The 17,303-nt window shown below is 50.2% G+C and overlaps 1 protein-coding gene across 2 annotated transcripts in view; it reads left to right on the forward strand.

Annotated features, from left to right (window-relative positions):
* Positions 1–1,507: 1,507 nt before the first annotated feature.
* The window catches only part of KCNB1 (potassium voltage-gated channel subfamily B member 1), a 90,499-nt gene continuing 74,703 nt past the window's right edge, over positions 1,508–17,303 (forward strand). The window contains exons 1-2 of one of the 2 annotated variants that reach the window (XM_066387536.1): positions 1,508–2,209; positions 3,413–4,145. In XM_066387536.1, coding sequence (XP_066243633.1) covers positions 3,579–4,145 — 567 coding nt within the window. In that variant the 5' untranslated portion in view covers positions 1,508–2,209; positions 3,413–3,578. Of the gene's footprint in view, positions 2,210–2,538; positions 2,871–3,412; positions 4,146–17,303 lie in introns of those variants that run through there. The other variant, XM_066387537.1, reaches the window with a different exon arrangement.

Genomic DNA, 17,303 nt, shown 5'->3' on the forward strand with positions numbered 1-17,303 from the left:
CATAATGTACACAGCAGCTGGAAGAATCACTTCAAGATATATATCAGCACGTGGGACTTTTCTGATTAAAACTCTATTACGGCTTCCTATCATGATTTCTAAGCTCAAGCTCATTCTTTAACCTTTAGTATAAAATCCCAATGAAGCTCTACAAGTCTTGGTCCTGTTCACCTCTCTAACATCCCTTCTCAAGCTCGTTTCCACCTGAGGGCTTTTGCTCTTTCTGGTTCCCTTGCCTGTACCCCCTTCCTCAGAACTTCACATGGTTGTCTGCTCCCTGCCCTCAGGTACTCAGCTTAGATGTATCACCTCCTCCAGGAAGCCTTTCCTGCTTGATTACTCTATCTAAAGTTGCTGACACCTCTCTCAAGAATGCTCTATTATTTCCTCTTGTTTACTTTCTACATAGCATTTGTTATAATCTGAATAATCTGTTTATTTATTTCAGTGTTTATTAACCAAGTTTCTCACCGGAATAGAAGTCCATGTGTATAGAAACTACCTTTTTTATTCCCCTTGTATATCCAGTGTCCAGAGTAGTGCTTGGCACATAGTAGGTGCTCACTAATTATTAGTTGGAAGAATAGCATTTCCAGACTAGGACATACTTTAACTTATATTAAATTAATCAAGGGTTTCTCAATCTTGGCACTACTGACATTCAAGCCTGGAGAATTCTTTATTGCTATGAGAATGCTATGTATTGAAGGCTATTTAGCCATATTCCTGCTCTGTGCCCACAAGATGATGGCATGTTAGACAAGGGTCACAATGGTGGAGGTGATGAGAAGTGAACAGATTAAAAATATGTAATAATATTATGCTTAACTCTATGGAAATAAACCCCTTTAAATTTAGAAATGAAGAAAAGGGCCAGACTCTCCAGAGAGAGTCTGGAGGCCTGGTGGCTTATTCACAGCTTTTCTCCTCCAGAGCAGAGGTCTCACTGCTGTATCCCAAGGCCTATGATTTTCATGCAGTTAATATGTATTTGAAAGAATAAATGATAACATGGTGGGGGAGGGGATAACTATGGCATCCTTAGCAAAGCTTTGCTCACCTCTCCAGGTAAATACTTTGGTTCTATATTCACTTTTGGGGATTACTTCATTGATTCTGTCTCCTCCACTGGACATGGAGCTCCAGGGGAAGACATTTCTTCTATTGAGACTGCCACAGGACCTGGCACACAGGAAGCTCTCAATAACTAGCCATCCAATATAACATGAATGAATGAATGACCAGGCTATATAAGCTAAATCACCCCTATCTTTCTCCTCACCTAGCTTTATTTTTCTTAGCAGTTATCACCGACTGCCACATTGTATATTTGTTGATGTATTCATTGTACACATTCCGCCCACTAGAATTCATTCTAGAATTAGATGTCAGAATCTAGGATGGAAACTCATGAAAACAAGGGCTATTTAAAATTGTAATTTGGCCCCAGCACCTGCCTCTATCCCTCTCCTTTGCTTTATTGTCCTACCCCCCCCCCCACACACACACACACACGTGTTCTTTGACTTCGGTTTTGGTCTGTCTCCAGCCAGCTCCACAAGGGCCTAACGTTTGTGTTTGGTTCACAGCTGAATCTCCAACGCTTATCCTAGTGTCTTGCACGCAGTAGGCACTCAACTCACGTTGTTGACAGGACTAAGGAAGGCGGGATTGTCATCTAGGTAGTGGAGGTAGCGCAGGTGGAAAGGTTAGGACTGCCAGGCTCCTCCTCGCTCGAACCTTCAGCTCGCCCCCATCCTCACCAGCAGGCTAGGCCGGGAAGGCAGGAGTTAAGGGGAGCGCACGCTTGCTACCCGCAGGTGGCGCCGTCCCACCTCGGTGCCGGACTCTGGGCGCTCTGAAGTGCGGGACAGAATCGCTGCGAGCGCGGAGCCGAAGCTCAGCCCGGACTTGTTGATCTCGCCCCAGCAGCCTCCACCGCCGCCGCCGGAGCAGGAGGAGGAGGAGGTGGAGCAGGAGGCGCCGCCGGAACGCGGTCCTGCCACACACGCCGGCAGCGTCGGACTGCGCCCCCAGCCTCCGAAAGCGCACCCGGCTTCGCCGCGTCTGCAGCCTCGGCGCGTCGCCGGCCCGGCTGGCGTAGGCCCGGCCCGACCCGGCCCCGGGTCCGCCGCTGCCCGCGGGCCGGGGCGCCCGGGCGGCCGGGGCGATGCGCGGTCCCTGGCCCCGGGAGGCGGCCGCCCTGGGGGTGAGTGTTGGGGCGTGCGGTCTGCGGCGGGGGCTCACGGGGACACGAGTCGGAGATTCGCCTGCCGCACGGCTCGGCCTGTTGGTTTACCTAGGCTCCGCGGCTTGAGGCTGGGGGGTGGGGTGGGCGGGGGGGGGGACGGACAAGGGCTGGGGCCTGGGGAGACGCACGATCTCATTCCGGGGCTAGGGGAGAAGGCGTGAGCCTCACTGCCGAGGGGCTCAGAGGAGCCCCCGAAATCACCAGTGCGCGGTAGGAGAAGGGCACGTTTTAAAGGGCCAGAAAATTCAGCTCGTTTCCCCGCCTCCCACCTCCCCCACCCCTTCCCTTCTAAGCCCCGGGAAAGGCGCAGAACCCGGAGTTATAAAAAGCCATCGCGGGAGAAGAGCGAGGAGGAGGAGGAGGAGGAAGAAGAGGAGGGGGGAAGGAGCGAGGGGAAGAGGGAGCAGGTGCTATCCCTAGGACTCTGCGTGCCCCTCCTGCGGTGGGTTAGGGAGCCCAGAGGGAAGGGTGGGAACCCGCGCAGAGCGTGGCTTTGCGTCTTCAGAGCTCATCTCTTCGCCAGAGCGACCTCAAAAGATGCTCCCGTGGCTCAGGGAGAGGGGTCGCTCCAGGACAGCGGGGCTGTCGTGACTACCTTGTCTGTTGTGGCCTCCGACAGGTGGGCACCTAAAACCCCCTCAGAGTTCCCCTGAATCTTTTAAGGTTTAAAGAAAGCAAACCTGCTACCATCCAACTAGCCCTCAAATCTCAATTATCTCGGGACAGAAGAAGGGAAAGATGAGCAGTCTTAAAAAAAAAAGAGAAAAGTTTTTCCTGCAGCTCCCCTCTCCCCATTTCGAGACTAGGTTCGAGCTGGACGGGGATGCCCAGAGAAAAGCGAGTTTCAGCACTCGACAGGGCGGACAGCGCCCCGGGCGGCTGGTTTGGGCCTGAGCCGCAGAAACCCTGGCGGGGGCTTCCCGGGTGTCTGGGGTACCTCTTGGGGGCCCTCTCCCAGCTCCGAAGGTCGGTCCCTTTCCCAATCCATGGGGTGGGGCGGGCTTCAGCACCGGAGGGAGGGACAGCGCCCAGCCTCTCTGCCCCTCTCCTCTGAGCCGCTTAAGCCAGGAAGGTCAAGGCCAGCTGGGGCCCGGCTGGAGAGCTGGGGAGGGGCCGCGCCCAGCTCCGTTTGCTGACCTGCGTCCGCTTTCTGCCTCGCAGCCGTCGGGATGGAGGTGAGAAGACGGCCGTGACGCGCGCCTGCGCGGCCCCCTGCACCCCCAACAGCCCACAGCGCTCCCTGCCCCCCTCCCCCACGGCGGCCGGCCTTGCAGTCCAGTGACAGCGGCCTGGGGGGGCAGGGGGGGCGGGGGCGGCAGGACCAGAGATGCCGGCGGGCATGACGAAGCATGGCTCCCGCTCCACCAGCTCGCTGCCGCCCGAGCCCATGGAGATCGTGCGTAGCAAGGCGTGCTCGAGGCGCGTCCGCCTCAACGTTGGGGGCCTGGCGCACGAGGTGCTCTGGCGTACCCTGGACCGCCTGCCCCGCACGCGGCTGGGCAAGCTCCGCGACTGTAACACGCACGACTCGCTGCTTGAAGTGTGCGACGACTACAGCCTCGACGACAATGAGTATTTCTTCGACCGCCACCCAGGCGCCTTCACCTCCATCCTCAACTTCTACCGCACTGGACGGCTGCACATGATGGAGGAGATGTGTGCGCTCAGCTTCAGCCAAGAGCTGGACTACTGGGGCATCGATGAAATCTACCTGGAGTCCTGCTGCCAGGCCCGCTACCACCAGAAGAAGGAACAGATGAACGAGGAGCTCAAGCGTGAGGCTGAGACCCTGCGCGAGCGTGAGGGCGAGGAGTTCGATAACACGTGCTGCGCGGAGAAGAGGAAAAAGCTCTGGGACCTACTGGAGAAGCCCAATTCCTCTGTGGCTGCCAAGGTGAGCCTGGGATATGGGGGCTGCTGAGCTTGGGGTTTCTGTCTGTGTCCCCGGTGCTGACCACAGCTGGGGGACTCTGGCTTGGTTCCCAAATATGAAGACCAGGAAGGGGGAGGGGCTATAGCTGAGACCTTGGCTGTGAGGACCAACCCCTTCAGATTGTTCCTGTGTGGTATTGGTCACCCTGTCTTTTTATTATTCAATACTTTATACACCGACTTTGTTGGAGAAAAGAACTTACAGAGACTTATAAAAACCCACAGCAAGAAGATGGACACTGCAAATGAGAAAGAAAGCACAGAGAAGCAATTAAGTTTAGTCCATTTTACATGATGCTCCCTTGTGAAGTCCCAGATCCAGGCTGGAGAGGGTGTCACCCTGCAATTTTAATGCTTGGCCCTATATTTATAACCCCACTTTGCCTGCAAGAAGGGAATGAAAGCAGCTTATAGACTTGCTTGGCGGACATTGAAATACTGTCAGGCAGTTTTAACGCAAGTAGGAAAAATGAGGCAAAGGGACTCTGAGGGGTGCGTGTGTGCATGTGTGATGCATGCAGCTGGCTGTGGATGCTGGTGGGCGAAGGGTCACCCCCGGTTTGCTCTTTATTTATGTGGTGAGTTTATTCAGAGAATGGTTTGATGCAACTTGTAAAGTTGCTTTGGCTGTTGGAAGAGGATGTAAATTTCAAAATAGGTGAGAGAAATGAAGCAATGTGAGAAATAAAGCAGAAGAAGGAGGCAGGGATGAGTTTGATCACACCCGGGGGGCCAGGGAGTCCTGTGCGCTGCCAGGTAAAGGCAAAGGCAAAGGGTGTAAGGGACTGAGAGAGGCTCTGAGTGGGGGCCAGGCCAGGGTGGGAGCAACCTCTCTGTGTCAGACTGGGATTCGGGGCTGTTTTGGAGAGATAGGGGTCTGTCTTCATGTGGCCAATGTACTGGGTGTCAGAATAAATGGCAACGTGGTATGTTCAGCACTATGAAGGAGTTCATCTGGGGCCCAGGGGGAGCCCAGAAAAGAGAGGTGTTGATGTCAGTATCCAAGAAGACCAAGTTGGGAAAGCTGTGTGGAACACAACTCACCTTCTGAAAGCAGAGCCAAACGGTGCATGGGTGGGGGGATAGGTCAGTGTATACATGGAAAAGGGGAAAGAAGAAGGAGGAAGTCCATGTGTATTAGCTAGAGCTGCCTTCACCCAGCCTGGCCCCTCATTGTGCAATGCCCCTGGCTCAGTTAGCTCCTCACTGAAGGTTCATCTGTGGGGCCGCATCTGAACGGGACCCTGCGGGGTCCTTTCCTGACTACCCGAAGAGAGGGTTAGGAGAGAGGATGCAGGAGGAGGTGACCAGTAGGAGTGTGGAGGGAAACCGGCAGGTTTTTCCTATTCCCTGTCAACCCTAAAAAGATGGAGAGATTCCTGGGCCTGATGTCCTCTCGGGTGCTGTGGGCTGCGTCTGGTTATAATCCTGCCCTGGGTTTTGTGTCCTAAAAGCCACCCTCTTAAGACAGAGTCACTCACCCTTAACCGGCTTAGGATCAACAGACTTATTTTGCTATTTCCAGGCCTGACACGGGTTCCTGCCCTCCACATCCTGTTTAGGCCCAGATACACTCTCCCTCCTCCCTGTTCTGTCCCTAAGACAGGAGAGTGAGGGGCAGGTGGGGGGAGGGCTGCCCTCCCAGAGAAGAAGCAGACAAAGGGCAGTGTTTAGGTCGGTGTCCGGCAGCAAGGCAGGGAAGCTCAGGCTTGCAAAACACACTCTTTGGGAGTAAACAGCCTCATCTCTCCCTCGGGTTAATCTGCTCACTCGGACAGCTTTGTGACCTCTCTGTGATCCCAGGCTCAGCCAGCACACAATCCTGGCAGATGGATGATCTAGGATACTCAATGGCCAGAGTTGAAATGGAAAGGCAGGCAAACTCATTGCCTCTAAACTCAGTATAGAAATCCTGACTGCCATTGATCAAACACCTAGTATGTAAGAAGTATAACAATGCAATTAGTTTTATTTACTGATTCACTATTATTATTCTTCCTTTCTCAAATAAGGAGACTAAGAGAGGTTAAGTAACTTGCCTAAAGTCACACAGCAAACAATACAGAAGTAGTCAGAAATTCAAACTCAAGTGTGATTTTTAAGGACCCTGTTCTTTCCATAGTGAATAAGTGCCATAGTCCCATCCCCAGTCTTGCCCCCGCCAATCTCCCTGCTTCCACTTTTGTCCCTTGCAATCCACTGCCTACACAGTGCCAGAGTGAGCTTTCCAAAATGGAAATTGGATCGCATTATTTATCTGCTCAAAATCCTCCAGAGGTTTGCTGTCATACTCAGAATAAAATCCAAGCCTTCACCATGGCATACCAGCCCCTACTGAATCCAGGCCCATGACGTCTCAGCTCATTTCTTCTCCGCTCCTCTAGTTCACTCACTCCAGCCCCACTGGACTGTTTGCTGTTTCCTAAACAGATCAGGCTTTATCCTACCTCAGGACCCTTGCACTTGCTGTGCTGGCTGCCTAGAATGTTCTTTCTCAGATTATCTCTTGGCCAGCCACTTCCCCTCATTCTCCCTTATTTAAACAGGTTCCTGCCCAAATATCTCCTCCTTGGAGAGACCTTTCCTGAGCCCTGTCTAAAACAGCTTCCTTCCCCTTAGTCTTTGTCACGACATGTAGTGTCTTTCCTGCATAGGCTTTAAGCACCATCTGAAATGGTATTTACTTCCTTTTGTCTCTCTGTCTCTCCCACACAAGAATGTGAGCGCTACGAGTTGTATTTACTGCTCTGTTCCCAGCCCCCATCATGGTGCCTGGCATAGAGGAACTCAGATGACTAAATGCAGAGTAAATAAATGGATCAAGCAATCAGTCAGTCACTGTGTCTCAGGGTTTGGGGATCTGTCACTCCTTCCTCACTGCCCACCTGCAACCTAATTCCCTGTGCTCACCTCTTCCCATCCATCCCCCAATGTCGATGCCTTGCTCGTTAGATAGTGAGGCCTGTGGAAAGTTCTCAGATGCCACGAAAAGAGAGGGTAAAATGGAGGACCATGTCTTTGTGGTTGTGAGATACAGAAATGGTCATATCTCATATGTTTAAGAGCGAGGCCAGGCTCCAGCACCCTCTGCAGTTTCTGGCCTTAGGCAAGTTCTTCAGCTCCCCAAGCCCCAGCCTCCCACCTGTAAAATGGAGATAAAAGGCCCACCTTGCAGGGTCATCATGAAATCATGTTTGCCAAACCTTCGCATAGTGCCTAGCACACAGATGTGCGGCCTGTGGTTGTAAATAATAAGGAGCAGAGTCCTTTCTCGATGACGGGGTGGGCTGAGCCACGGCAAACCCTCTCCTTCCGATAGCAGCGCTGGGAGGCTGGGCTGACGCTGTTAATAATTGATGGGATGTTCTGGCAGTGCAGAGACAAACCAAAGTACAGGCCGTAGCCTCCACCGTCAGGGCAGTGAAAATCAAAATCCATTAGGCTAAAGGCAGTGTGATTGATTCTTGTTTGGAACTGGGGTCAGCCCCAACAAAGTGACAGGGTTTCGGCTACCACTGGGTTACCACGGGGCTACCACTGGGTTTCCACTGGGTTTCCGCTTTCTTGGAAAACTCTCCAGGCTTTTGTCCGTAGGAGAGAGTGGGAACTAACTCACCAGGCTTGGAGTGTTTGTGTTCCCTGGAACGGTCTCAGGATTCCAGCCTTAAGATAATTCTTTTAATATCCAGAGTAGCTGCTGTTTATTATGCCAAGCACTGATTAGTGGAACTTTCCATCCACTACCTCATTGAAATCCCTTCAACAATCCAGATAGTCTGCCTGTCCGGGCTGCAAGTAACACAAAACTCCAAGTGGCTTCTATAAGGGGGAAGTTGTATTATCTCACATAATAGGAATTTCCAAGGTAGCTGATTTGGGGCTAATGGCTCCACGGTGCCATCAGGATTCTAGATTCTTTGCATCTGTTGGCTCCTCCAACTCCTGCAGGTGGCTGGTCCTCAGGCTTGATGCCTTCATATCACAAAATGGCTACCCAGCCCCAGCCTTCAAATGTTGACACATAATATCCAACCAGTGAAGAGGAGCACTTCCTCCTATGTGCCACATTTTCCCCTGAGAGATAAACCTTTCCTAAGAGCTTGCTTAAATCTCATTGGCCAGGACCAGGTCACATGCTCATTCTGTAGCCACAGGAAGCCTGGGAAAGCACTTGTCTGGCATTTGCAGATGAGGGAGAGAATGGATCTGATGAGCGGTGTTAAGACTCTTACAAAGAGGAAATAGATGGAGGCACTGAGAGGTGGAGTCACTTGTGGGAGCTCACACTGCGAAGTGCTCGGTAAACATTTGGCAAAGTAATGAAAATGGCAGAGCCAAAGTTTGAACCCAGGGTGGTCTGGTTCCCCCAGGCCAGTGTTTCTTAATCCTGGAATCATTCGAGCTCTCTGAGCTCCAGTGAACTCATCTGCTGAATGGTGACCCACTTCTTTGGGCTATTTAGATGATTCAGTGAGATTTCAGATGTAAATGTAATTTGCAAATGGAGCGTACTTTATTATTGTGAATTATTGTTATTCTTATATTCAAAAGAGGGAGTATTCTTTTTTAGGGACAGTGTTTAGTATTTTTCCCACCACTGACTTGATTAAGAATCAACTCTGGAGTCTAACAGATGTGGTTCATTTCTCAGCTCCCCAGGAATTTGATCTTGGGCAAATTCCTTTCCTTCTCTGAGTCTCAGTTTCTTCTTCTAGAAAATGGAGGCCACCAGGTAGGGCCACTAGGAGATAATCTGCATAAAGAGCTTATCCCAGGGCCCAGCCCATGGTAAGCATTCTATCAATGATCATGAAGATTATTTCGGGGCATCACTGAATTCAACTATTCTAGCTACATCCTGGTTGGCAACGTCCCCTGTTGCAGTGGTTGATTGTGGGGTCACTGCCTGCCCTATCAGGATCCCACGCCTCTAGTGTGATGGCGCGTCTGCCTTCCTGACCCGAACCAGGGGGCCCATGCATTCTCATCAAGAAAAAGGAGGGAAACCAAATCAGGATTCAAGGGTTTCTCAGTGCCATGAGTCGTCTGGCTGGGCTCTTGCTGGCCCCGGGTTGGTCATCTGGATGCTTGTATTAATTCCTGAAAGGCAGTATGTCAGAGATTCAGGCAGTAAGTGAGAGATTCAGAATCCTAGCTGTGGAGTCACACAGACCTGGGTTTGAATCCCAGCCCTGCCATGTGCTAGCTCCGGACTTTGGGTAAAGCATTTCCCCTCCCATAGCTGCCATTTCCTAATCTCTAAATGAAAATGGTAATAAAACCTACTTCACAGGGTTGCCCAGAGGATGAAGTTTGATAGTACATGTAAAGTGTTGAAGCTCCCTTCATAAATCCAGTACCCCAGTTTGATAAAGGGAAACATGGAGGATGCTTCAAGGACTTGCCTGGTCACACAACAAGTTGGTAAAAGACCGGAGACCATTTCCAGACCTTTCTGACCCCCCACCTCGTCACCCTCATTGAGGCTCAGGGATCTTTGTGTTTCTCCAGTATGCTTGACCAGGGGGAGAGACCTTGGCAGCTGGTCTCTCGGGGGCTTTGAAAGTCTCTGATAGGCTAGGGAATGTGGAAATGCTTAGGAGGAAAAAGTGATGGCCAAAGGAGCAGCTTGGCCAACGCTTAATTAACAAGCGTGCATTAAGCACCAACCCATACTCAGCACTTTGTGTACTTCTGTACCTGATAGCATTATGGAGAGGAGCCCTGATTTTAGCGGTGGATCGCCCAAGTTCAGAGTTTGGCCCCTACTCCCTAACCATGTGATTTGGGGCAAACTACTGCACCTTCCTGTGCCCGGTTTCTTTACTCATAAAATGTCTGTTCTGTTGGACTTTGGCCTTTCCTGTGAGCCGCTGAGTCTCCACACTGGCCTCCCGGCCTTCAGCCGTCTCCTCCAGTCCATCCTCTGCGGGGAACCAGAGCCATCTTTCTCGTGTGTTATCTGTTCATAAACAGATGACCCGCTTCCAAAAATCCTTCCATGGTTCTCGCTGCCCCCAGGATAAAGTCCAGACTCCTCAGCCTGAGCTTCAAGGCCCCAGCCAACAACTCCAACTTCATCTCCTCCCACCCCCGCTCCATGGTGCGGTCTGCCTCCACCATGCCCGGCTTCGGCATTCCTTGAATCCTCCATCCTTCCCCAGTCCTGCTCCACACCTTTGCCCAAACTGATTCCTCTGCCTTGCACCCTCTTCTTCCTCTTGTCTGTCTGCAGCCTCTTTCCTCCCACCTTTCAGGGCCCTGCTTCTTCCTCCTCCGCCTCCCACACCCCCTTCCGGCAGCACTGGCTGCTCCCTCCTTTATGCCCTGAATACCTGACGTTGAGAACTTCCTTGCACAAAACACTGTGAAGAATATCTTATGGGTTGTTCTGTGGATGCCAGGACTAAACCACAGACAGGACTGCTTAACAGAGCAGTCTCTGAAACCTGACTGCGTGGGTTCAAATTCCAGCTCAGCGCTTTTGAGCTGTGTGCCCTAAGGTGAATGACTTCACCTCTCTGATGAATTTCCTGGTCCATAATTTGGGGACTTCCACAACCACCAATTCTATATGAAGCACTCAGAGTAGTGCCTGGCACTCAGTGAGTGATCAGTACAGATTAACTAGTGGTGTTGCTGTTGTTGCAGTTAAGTGGTAGTAAACATTTGTGAAGTAAATAAATGGGAAAATTTGCACATGATCTTAAGATGACTGATCAGAGGGGTCTCCTTTACAAGGCAAGGGTCTCCCTCATATACCCCTCCATCTCCACCTACCTTCCTGGCTCTCCCTTCCCACTACGATCTCCACACTTCCTAGACCAGGAAGAAGTGATCTTCTGTCTTCCATTCACAGCAAGGAGACCGGATTAAATTAGACACTTGAGGTGTTTCCTCACACCTCGACTGTTCTATTTTGCACTGCAGTGAGGCTGGTATCTGCCATAATTGCCCACCATAGCCTGGCTAGCAGATACTGTCTTTGAGAGAATAATGTTACATTTGCCAATTCCACACCATCCCTCACATCCGCCAGGTAATGGACCTGGAATCAAACATTCTAAAAATAAACTACCACATTTCACTAATTGCTACCTAGGGCCCTTCCCAGAGTCTTTCCAAGGCCTGTATGATCCTTGGAGCCCTTGACCTTGGCCAGCATTTCCTCTCAGAGTCCTTGCAGACCCAACTGTACCAAAGAGGCAGCCTATTATTGCCCTGTCAGGGCATATGAGAAGCAAAAGGAAAGGCAGAGATAAGATGACAACGTTGAACCAGCCTTCCATTTGCTTATCATGCCTGGAGTCCCCACTGTCTCTTTGAATGGATCAATTTTCTTTTATCTCCTATGCCTTGGATAAGTTTACACATCCTTTATTGTTCCTTGAAATACTGACTGCAATTTGATTCAGTCACTCCCTTCTATTCTTGGGACAATCTTTTTGGTTTCAAAGTGAGCTTCCTTTCTAGGCTTCTCTGATCCTTGTAACTTTATGTGGGTGTATGTGAGTGTTTTGAAGTCCTGCTTCAATGTCACCTGTGCTTTGTATGACAAACATTTATATGCCGGGAACAGTGCTGGCTGCTTGAGAAGCACTATGTGTATCTATTAGTTAGGATTCTTTTGGTTGCAGGTGACAAAAATGCAGCCCAAATGGATTTAAGCCAAATATAATTGAGAAGTCCTGGGTTAGGTAAGGCTTCAGGTAGGGCTGAACCCAGGGGCTTAAATCGGTTATCAAGACTTGGTTTCCGCCTGACCAGGTCAGGCGGTGGCGCAGTGGATAGAGCGTTGGACTGGGATGTGGAGGACCCAGGTTTGAAACTCCGAGGTCGCCAGCTTGAGTGCGGGCTCATCTGGCTTGAGCAAAAAGCTCACCAGCTTGGACCCAAGGTCGCTGGCTCGAGCAAAGGGTTACTTGGTCTGCTGAAGGCCCACGGTCAAGGCACATATGAAAGAACAATCAATGAACAGCTAAGGTGTCGCAACGAAAAACTAATGATTGATGCTTCTCATCTCTTTGTTCCTGCCTGTCTGTCCCTATCTATCCCTCTCTCTGACTCTCTCTCTCTGTCTCTGTAAAAAACAAACAAACTTGGTTTCCAATATCTCTAAGCTCTCTTCTCCTCTGTGGTGGCTTCTCACCATCCCTTAGCCAATCACATAGCCAGATGTGGATCATATGTTGATAGCCAGAGCTGGGATGAAACTGAGAATGGGAATGAGGTGGTTCCCCAAAGAAAAATTGAAGTACTGTTTCTAAGAAAGGGAAGAATAAATGTAAGCTGGCAAAAAAAAAAAAAAAAAAAAAATCCACAGCCATTACGGAGTTTATACCCTTCTGGAGAGAGTTAGACATTAAACAAGTAAAAAATCAAATGAAAGAATAAGCACACAGTATAGTATATATGCTATGAAGGAAAGAAGCAGGGTGGTTTTATGATGAATAACAGGCATGGTCAAAGAGGGCCTCTCAGTGTGGGTGACCCTTTCTGAGAACCTGAACTTGGTTCTTCTCCTTCCTGAACTGCAGAAATGATCTTTCTTCTTCAAATTCTGTTTCTACCTCTCCTGCACTAGTTAGCACGGTCCTTCTTGTATTTGATATTCTTCCCAACTTGTTTTATATCCTCAACTAAAGCAGGATGTGTGTTCTCAAAGTCGAGGACTATATCTTATTTATTTCTGTGCTCTAAAGCATGGTGGATGGGCTGCCTGGTTTATAGACGAAGTTTGTTGGTACACCTGCCACATTCATTTCCCTGTTACCTAAGGCTACTTTGGGTAGTAACAGCATTTATAGGGAAAGTTTGCAGACCTGTGTTCTAAAGTCCCCTCAAGGCCTCATGCAGAGGGGCTTTGTCAGAGAAGGTTGGAGGACAGGAGGGAGGAAGAGAAGACACAAGCTAGCTGAGTGACCTTGAGCAAGTCACTGAGCCTCTTTGGGCCTCTGGCTCCATATCTTGCAATGCTGGCTGCCCCTTCTCATCCTTCGGATCTCAGCTCATATGTCACCTCTTCAGAAAGGCCCTCCCTGACATTGAATGATCAGTTTGGACCTGGTGGTGTTTCCACTCTTTCTGCGATAAAATAGCTCTGGTTTATTTTGAGATTAGGCCCACTGGGGCAGGTGCCCTTCTCTTCCTCTTCACCGGTATCTTTTCTCTTCGCCTACGCCATCACGCCATCATCCTGTTTGAATAAGTAGAGAGATCTCTGGTTTGGAACTCTGGAGACCTGGGTTTCTGATCCCAACTCTGCCACATAGAAGCTGAGACAGACCCTTCACGTCTCCTGGCCTCAGTTTCCTGCCCTGGAAAATGGGTGTGGTAACTTTGCCAAACAAGAAAGACAGGGCACTCAGCTGTGCCTGAGTGGCCAGCACTGTGTAGCCAAGCACGACGTTGGCTGGATTTTCTTCTCCGCTTTCTCAAGAGGGAGAGAGGGAAGAGCGCCTACCTCGATCTTACCTTGGTCTGGCCTCTGATGACACCTTGCTTGCTCAAACTCTTCATATAAGGTCTGTGCCAAGGAGTGTCAGAGGGTGGGGGGCCTGGACCTCCCCCAGCCCTCTACCCAGTCTCCATCCCACCCTATAAAGCTCTGTGCAAGTGCAGCCCGAGGCGAGTCTCCTAGTGTTCGTTCCTCCCTCCAGGATGCTGCCCCAGGGTTCCCCTTCTGTATAAAAATTTTAGACCCTTACTGGCCTCATGACCAGGAGAACAGGCCAATCCAAAGAGGTGGTCTTCCAGACAGATTGAGAAGTCCATGGTGTGTGTGTGTGTTGTGTGTGTCGTGCGTGTGCATGAGTGTGGTGTGGTGTGTGTGTGCTGTGTGCCCCTACTATTGAGTGATCCAATGGCAGGGCTGACTACAAAATTTGGGAGACGTAGTACAAAATTAAAACGTAGCCCCCTTGTCCAAAAATTCTTGGAGATGGTGGAGCATTGAGCCAGTGGGTCCTTTCTAAGCACAGGGCCCTGCCTTACTCTGCAGGTGGCAACCCATGAAGCTGGCCCCGCCCTGTGGGAAGAATGACTCAGAAGGCCTAGGTGAGGAGTAGCTGGCCCCTCAGTCCTAGAGAATCTGCCAAGGAAAAGTGCCTCCTCAAGCTCCTGCCTAGGGACATGGAGGCCAGAGCGGGGACCTCAAATTCAGATGGCTGCAGGAGCCAGGTAGCTGGTGTTAACGAGTGAAGCTATTGGATGGAAGAACTGTAGGGCTGTAGGGCAGGTTCCATGAGGAAGTCCGCTAACACTCAGACTTAGTGTCAAGGAGGCAGCAGGGAGCGGTGGGGACTGGGGTGAGCTGGGCCATATCCTCCCATCTAAATAGACAGCTGCCATCCAGCTCCAGGCTGGCTTCTTTCCTGAGCCCAGCCAGAAATTTTAATTTTCATGTGAGAGATCCCAACTTCAATGATGGCAAGTAATTTTTAAAAATGAAAGCACACGAGTGGGTCAAACAAAATCTGTCTCGGGGCCACATTTAGCCCCGAGGGCTCCAGGTTTTGACGCCTGGAGCATAGAGCACATAGAGCATTCAGACGGCTGGCAATAAGAGGGGCAGTACTCGCCTCTGAAGCCCTCCCATCTGCAAGGGGGAGATGAAGAGAGCAGAGGTTGGGTGGCAGAAGCAGCAGGCGCCTCCCCTCCCCTCTCCTTACTCCTGGCACCAAGCACAGCACAGGGTGATAAGTGTTTTTTGAGTGAATGACTGTCCCACCCAGCTGGGACTTGGCTTCAGAACCCAAGGCAGCTCATACCTGGTGGATGCCAATACAAATCCGGCAAATGCATGATAAATCCTTAATTTATTAGCTAATAGGACTCAGCGTTCCCCTACCCAGTGTCAGCCAGAGCAGGAAGAAAAAACTGTTGTAATAGAAAAAGCGCTGGATTTTGAGTCTGCAAACCGGACAGGCTCTGAGCCTCAGGTTCCTCATCCGCCCAATGGGAATAATGAATTCCCTGGGCTTGTCCAGAGGAATGAATGACATAAAAGCATGTAAGGTGTTCAGCAAAGTTCCTGATGTACAACAGATATGAGCTGGGATTATATTTATTGCTATTTTGATCCTCCTGTTATCATTATCTGAGCGTTTGGCTTCTTTCTAAAAGCTGTGGGGTTATTGTGTAGAATTAAACTTTATGTCCCTGTGGAGTGATGTCAGCTCTACAACCAGGCTGGAAAGCTTGGGCATTCAGAAATTCTTGGTAGAGATCAGGGTGCCAGGGATTGGCACTTCTGCGGTTTAGGGATGGAATTCTGGCACTGAAGATCCCTGCTCTGATATTCATTGTCGGAGCACCGATACCCAAGGTCACAACTCTGGGGTTCAAGGTCAGGAGGCTGCCATCCATGGTCAGAATCCTCAAATCCATAACTAGACCCAAGGAGTACGAGGCCAGAACTTCGCTACTTGTGATCAAAACTAGTGAGAAACAAGGTCGGAATGCTGATTTTCTAGATTGGAACTCATGTTCAGAGTCGGAATGCTGAGGTTCAAGGTCAGGACGCTCTGGTAATGTCCACGGTTGGAATTCTGGCAGACACATTTAGAACACTGATGTTTGGAGTCGGAACTCTTGTTCCCACTGCGTTATTTTGTGGGTCTCGTCCCTTATGTGTCATTAATGCTTCATCATCCACAACTCCTGGCAGCCATTTCTGAATAAATGAACCACCGGAGGCCCCCAGACCTCCATTTAGCCAGCGGGGTTCTGTTACTTATGTCTCTTTTTCTTATTGTTTCTGACACCCGTCCACTTGGGAGGTGCCAGCAGAGGTGACATGATCCTCAGGAAGACAGCTGAAGAATGGCTCCCCTGTCCCATCCCTGCCAAAGACCCTTGAGTCTCTTGTCAACTTCATTTAAATCCACTTTTTCTTGCTGGCTGACCTGGAGCAGGCCCAGGGAAGCAGGTCTGCCAAGCCTCAGGGGGCACCTGGATAATCTCACCATCCTGTTCTTCAGAGAAAGGCAAACAGTGTTAGGCAAAGGTCGGAACGGAGTGCCAAGGGCTTGTGGCTGCCCGGCCGGGAGATGTGTGGCTGGCAGCAACACGTGGGGAAGTGGAGCAGTTTGCTGGTCACTGCGGTCTCAACAAATGCATTGCTGGGGCCCACTGGAGAGCTTCATTGATCACGAGGAGGAGAGGTGCTAAAAATCATCTTTAAGCTCTACTTACAATGGTGCAAGTAGTGGGCACTCAGTGGAAAAGGGGCGGCAGCGATGGTTTGTTTGCTGTGTCACATCCCCTGGTTCATGGTGACAGCACACGCACCCCTAACCTTCAGGCTCCACCCTTCACCTTTCTTTATTTTCTTTCAAGGCCCTTTTCACCACCTTGTATATTACATGTTTACCTGGCTTGTGTCTGTCTTACCCACTACATTTTAAGTTCCATCAAAGAAGGACTTGGTCGGTTTTACTTATGTATTCCCAGGGCTAACACAGTGCCTAGTATGCAGTAGTTACCAAATAAAAATTTGTTGATCAAGTGACTGAATGAATGAATGAATGTTGCCCCTCGGATATGGTGAAATCACTCCATGCAGAGCCCATGTCCAATCTCATCTACTCTATCTGTATAGAGTTTTTGGATTGGGGTGAGGGGGAGCAGCAATATGGAGGGCCATCATCCCCTCATGGCTTCTAATTGCTCTCAGGATAACTTCCAAAATCCTTATCTGGCCACAAAGGGCCTGTAAGAACTACCACCTACCTTTGTATTACATATACAGCATATGGGTCCCTATCTTATTTCTCAGATCCTTAGGACACCATTCTGGGGTCTTGCCTCAGGGCCTTTGCACATGCTATGCTATGTTGACTAGTACAATCTTGCAGCCTTAACTCATCTTTTAGGACTCTGCTTAAATACCCTTCCCTTGACTCCCAAACTTGATGTCATTCCCCTCGTGATGGGCCCTTCCTTGTTCACTGCTTTTGGATTCCAAAGTTCATCACTGTGGGGATAATCTTCTCTGAACTGGAGGTTCCTTTTAAGGGAGGTGGTCAGAGCCCATTCCTTTTTACTCAGAAAAATGCAAAACCTGGCTCCGCTCCTACATATGCGACATTCTCACTCAAGGGAGGAGTTTGGTTTTCCC

This window comes from Saccopteryx leptura, chromosome 5 (genome assembly GCF_036850995.1).
Source record: "Saccopteryx leptura isolate mSacLep1 chromosome 5, mSacLep1_pri_phased_curated, whole genome shotgun sequence".
NCBI classification, from domain to species: Eukaryota; Metazoa; Chordata; class Mammalia; order Chiroptera; family Emballonuridae; genus Saccopteryx; species Saccopteryx leptura.